General features: G+C 42.0%; 1 protein-coding gene across 1 annotated transcript; it reads right to left on the bottom strand.

The window, feature by feature from the left end:
* Nucleotides 1–2262: 2262 nt before the first annotated feature.
* LOC107094420 (growth arrest-specific protein 8-like) lies at nucleotides 2263–4130 on the bottom strand. The gene is made up of 7 exons (XM_015389999.1): nucleotides 3897–4130; nucleotides 3413–3607; nucleotides 3290–3344; nucleotides 3006–3211; nucleotides 2712–2879; nucleotides 2524–2610; nucleotides 2263–2442 (listed from the first exon to the last, which is right to left on the bottom strand). Exons 1-7 carry the CDS (start codon nucleotides 4113–4115, stop codon nucleotides 2269–2271), a joined length of 1104 nt encoding a protein of 367 aa, XP_015245485.1. The 5' UTR covers nucleotides 4116–4130; the 3' UTR covers nucleotides 2263–2268.
* Nucleotides 4131–4486: the final 356 nt, after the last annotated feature.

A 4486-nucleotide genomic window follows, 5' to 3' on the forward strand; every position in this document is an offset into this window, starting at 1 on the left:
CCCCTAAAGTGCAGCAGTAATCAAATGTAAACAGTGTGGGAGACAAAATATGGTGCAAATATGCAGTGTTTTATCACGTCCATGGTGATCTGATTGGACTAATGGATTTCCCGAAAACAGAAAAGTTTGTTTGAAATAAAAGTGTACACAGATGAGTCTAAACCAGCACTATCTCAACATATTTTCACACAAGTACTAAAATATCCATCTGTGGCGCAGTGGTTAGCATGCAAGACCCATGTATGGAGGCCTTAGTCCTCGACGTGGCCGACCCACGTTCAAATCCTTTGCCGCATTTTCTCCCCCTCTATGTTACCCCCTTTCCTGTCAGCCCACTGTACAAGAAAAAAACGAGCCACTAGTGCCGTAAAAACCGAAAGAAAAAAGTAGCCATCCAAGAAATTTCTGAACAGTAAAAAAGTTATATTTTTTAAAAGTGATTAACAGAGTAACTCATAACTTCTGACTTACTATTAGACTTTTAGATTTTATTTTCCCATTTTGTTCACACAAGTGTACACAAAAAGAAAATTCCTATAGTACAGCTCTCTAGACTTTTTTCATTTTTTTAAAGTGCAGCCTTGATAAACGTAAGCAGCAGTGATAAAAACCACTGTGGTTAAAAAAAGTAAAAAAAAAAATCTGTTTTTTTTAATAGAAAAGGTAATATTAAACATATGTAATAAGACATATCAAAAGGTAAAATTATTTGCCAATTCTGAGACATTAGAATAATGGAAACAAATAATGTAATTGTATTATAAGAAGCAACAATTTTCCAAACAAAATGTGTTTTTAACATAAAATGGAAAAACCCAGTACCCGCAGTGACAACATTCACCACTCCCTTTGTATTAGCTTGACCTCCAAATATAACTTTAGCTGTGTGTCTTTGTCTGAAGCACTATTGTTTAAAACACGCTTGTTTGTTATTTGGTGAAGTTACTCATGCTGGATAGAGGAGCTAAACACTTTACTCATGTGGAGTGGTGTTTTAACAGACTGAGTAAAAGTTTGGTGCAGTAGAAATACATCTAAAAGTATTTCATTTTTCTTTCAAAAATGTACCCAACTAGATGTAACTGTAAATGTAACTAGTTACATGTGGGCCCAGTTTTTAAACTATCCACTGACACCTCTGCTATGCTTCTAAAAATCCAGGAAAATAACATATAATGTTGAATTTGTTTTATGTATAAATATCTGCAATGAACACACCTCATCCGTGAGACCTGCTCTTGCTAAAACAGTATAATTTTCTCCAGTTTTCTGTGAAGATACCCATCATTTAGAGGGAACCTTTACATCTGAGATTGTTTTGGGACAACAGAATATGAGTCAGTTAGAGATCATGTCAATGTCATGAGTGGCCAGTGCACAAAAATGAGGGAACTAATGAGGGATAGACAGAGAAAATTCAAGACAATATTAGAGACGATATAGGAGGATTCTGCAGAGAAACGAGGAGGGATACAGATGCAGAGGAAACTCCCAGGATGGTACGGATGGAGGGGAGAATATTGTCAGTTGTTCTTCATTAGATTGGGATCTCCTCTGTGCTACACCTTAAAAGGTACAGTGGAGGATGTTCTTTTTCAGGGTGGATCATCAAAATAAGTGGTCCTCCTAATTGTCAATCATTCTGGTGATATGTTTACATAATGCTGTCCTACATGCTCCTCTCCATTTTCACTTACCGGTGGTGAGTCTAACATAGTGGAGAAATTGCAAATCTTCTTTTGGAAAGTAAGCTTATATAAGCAATGCAAACAGCAACTTTTAAACAGAGCGTTCAAGAGGAGAAATGAGCTCCTGCATGCTCTCACACACGTTTAATAGATGTTCCCTATGGTGAGAGGGTACAGGGTTGCGTGTGTGCATTTTTTTAAGTGAAGAGGGCAGTTCTTTTCAAAAATTTGCGAAAATCCTCCGCTCTACCTTTAACTACCCCATTGTCCACCTCATCAGGCCTCCTTCTACTGCTCCATTATTGTCTGCACATAAATCAGCAGATGCTTTGAAAGCCCTAAACTTTCTCTCCAAAAGATATGAACTCAAAGGTTCAACACAGGAGAGCCCATCCTAGAATAATCTAAAAATATCACAGATATAGAAACTCCTAGATGAGATCGCCCTTTAAAATGAATTAAATAATCAGTTTGGTTTCTCTTCAGCTCTCTGCTGTGATCGAGAGTTTCTGCTAAGAAATGTCTGGTTGTTCAGATGTTCATACTGGATGGAATCACAGCGTCAGGTCCTACCTCGGGCTTATTGGTGGCATTGCTGTGCGCCGCTGACTCTAAGCTGAGCCTCCTTCTCCAGAGTTTCTGTCAGTGCAGCCAGCTTCCTTTGGACCAGCTGCTTCTTCAGGCCGCTCCTCTGCTGGACACCCAGGATGCTCTCCTTATGTGTCTCCAGCAACTCGTCACGCTCCTGTTGGAGCTGTAGGAAAACACCCGGAAGCGTTAGCTCCCTATGAGCGACGGAGGATAAAGGAAGAGCAGCAGGATAGAGACGGTTTACCTTCTCGAAGGCCTGCAAGAGCAGCTCCTTCTCCACCTTCACCTCTCTGAGGTTGTTTAAAAACTGCTTCTTCTCTGCTTTGTACTTCTGTTCATCAAGCATCATAAGCATTAGTGCCATTATCTACCAGCAGCAACACAATTATCTCTGAGTTTCTCTGGGTTTAAACCTTTAAGACTCCAACACACCTCCATGAAGTCTTTGCAGCTATTGCTTTCCTGCAGCTGTCTGTGCAGCTCGGAGCTCCTCTGTTGGACCTCCTGCAGCGTCTCCTTCAGATTCTGCTTCTCTTGTTGACATGCTGTCAGATCTTTTTTGTGCTTCGCCTTCTCCTTCTGCAGCTTCTTCACCTCCTCCTGTGCAGACAAACAGGGCATGCAGAAGGACGGAAGGTATTTAACTCAGGTGTGATTGTGGAGGACGTGGACCTGATGTTTTTGCTCTGTGACTGACACACCAGGTCATTGGGATCAATTGGTTACCTTCCACTTGTTCAGGTCCTCCTGCTGTTTCTGTAGAATTTGAGAGAAGTACTGTTCTCCTTTCCCCAGAGCTCGGTCATGCTCCTCCCTCAGAGACTCAACGCGACTCCTCATCTGCTCCTCCATATCAAGGATTGCTGACCTCCTCTTCTTCTCCTCTGTCTCTATCAGAGAGCGCATCCTCTTGAAGGACCTTGTCTCGATCTCTGTGGAGGGACAAGGCCAGAGAGAATTAAGGACAGAAGAAAAAAAGAGAGAACGGTGGGGATGAAAGGAGAGCTCACCTTGAATCTTACACTTGTACTTTTGGCTGAGCTTAATCAGCTCCTCCTGGTGTTTCTGTTGAAAATGAGGAGGCATCAGTTGAAGAAACAAACTTAAACACCAGGAGATGAACATTACCTCACCAGCTTCAGCTGCTTGATGGAGTTGTGCTCCTCAAACTTTTTCTCCCTGCTCTCTGCCTGCAGGTTCAGGACTTCCAGCTCAGATTTGCTGCCCTGGTTCTGGAGCAGCAAGGAAGAAGAGATGGCATCCGCCTTCACCTCAAAGACGGCGTTGTGCTGCTCAGACAGGACATGCTTCAACTTCTGCTTGTAGACCTGAATACCCAGAAACAAAGTTAAACGTTCGACTGGTTCAGACCAAAAGGAGGAACATTAGGATGGGATCAGGATAAAAATGAAAGTGCTATCAGGCTTAAATTAGATTTAGGGCTTAGGAGACGTTACATTTAGGTTAGAATAATGTTAGACTTAATGCAAAATCTGGTTCTGTAAAGTTTCCAGTTTTAGGTATTCAGATTCAATAAGGTAGCTCTCGGGACTGACTGTGATAAAAGTTGTATAATGTTGTTCTGTCAAAGGTCCGGTTAGAACCATGACAGCTTACATTTATCTCCACTCGGTGGCGCTCCTCAGCCTCCTTATTCTTCCAGGTGCTGTTCCTCAGCTCTGCCTCTATCTCCTCCTGCTTCCTCTTGCAGATCTCCCACACGGCATGGAGCTTATCCCTCTCTAGCTGGAAGTAGCTCCTCTCCTCCCGTTCTCTGTCCAGCTCCTCTCGGAGGCGGATGATGTGCTCCACCAGCTGCAGGTAAGGAAGGAGCATCTTTTTATTTCTAACCTTTAAAATGGACCTGCTACTGTACTGTTTTCTTTCTTTCTGTCAAAGACAACCTTGATCCACTGGTTCAGATTAGGGACTCAATTAGTCCTGTAAGGTTTATTGATCCTGTTTTAGAGACTAATAGGCAAATAAAAAATCGTTACCCTGGGACAAACACTGTTTTGGACCAGTCTGAACCTGTTAACCTGGAACCACTTGTTGCTCTTTTAGCCCCTTACCAGTGGGAATAAACCTTAAGGTTTATTCCCACTGGTAAGGTTAAAAACTGGAAGGTTAAGGTTAAAAACTGGAAGGTTTTGTGAATTTCAAGGCTTTTCCTTTACAATCTGCACAGGAATCAGGCAGTGATGTAG

Source organism: Cyprinodon variegatus, unplaced genomic scaffold (genome assembly GCF_000732505.1).
Source record: "Cyprinodon variegatus isolate N-32 unplaced genomic scaffold, C_variegatus-1.0 Scaffold481, whole genome shotgun sequence".
In the NCBI taxonomy this organism is placed as follows: domain Eukaryota; kingdom Metazoa; phylum Chordata; class Actinopteri; order Cyprinodontiformes; family Cyprinodontidae; genus Cyprinodon; species Cyprinodon variegatus.

Excerpts from the sequence above, each read along its gene's own strand:
- LOC107094420 (XM_015389999.1), bottom strand. The coding sequence starts at position 4,115 with ATGCTCCTTCCTTACCTGCAGCTGGTGGAGCACATCATCCGCCTCCGA. Across the intron at positions 2,611-2,711 it reads GCTGCAAAGACTTCATGGAG|AAGTACAAAGCAGAGAAGAA; the intron begins GTGTGTTGGAGT and ends CTTGATGAACAG. Across the intron at positions 2,443-2,523 it reads TCTTGCAGGCCTTCGAGAAG|CTCCAACAGGAGCGTGACGA; the intron begins GTAAACCGTCTC and ends GTTTTCCTACAG.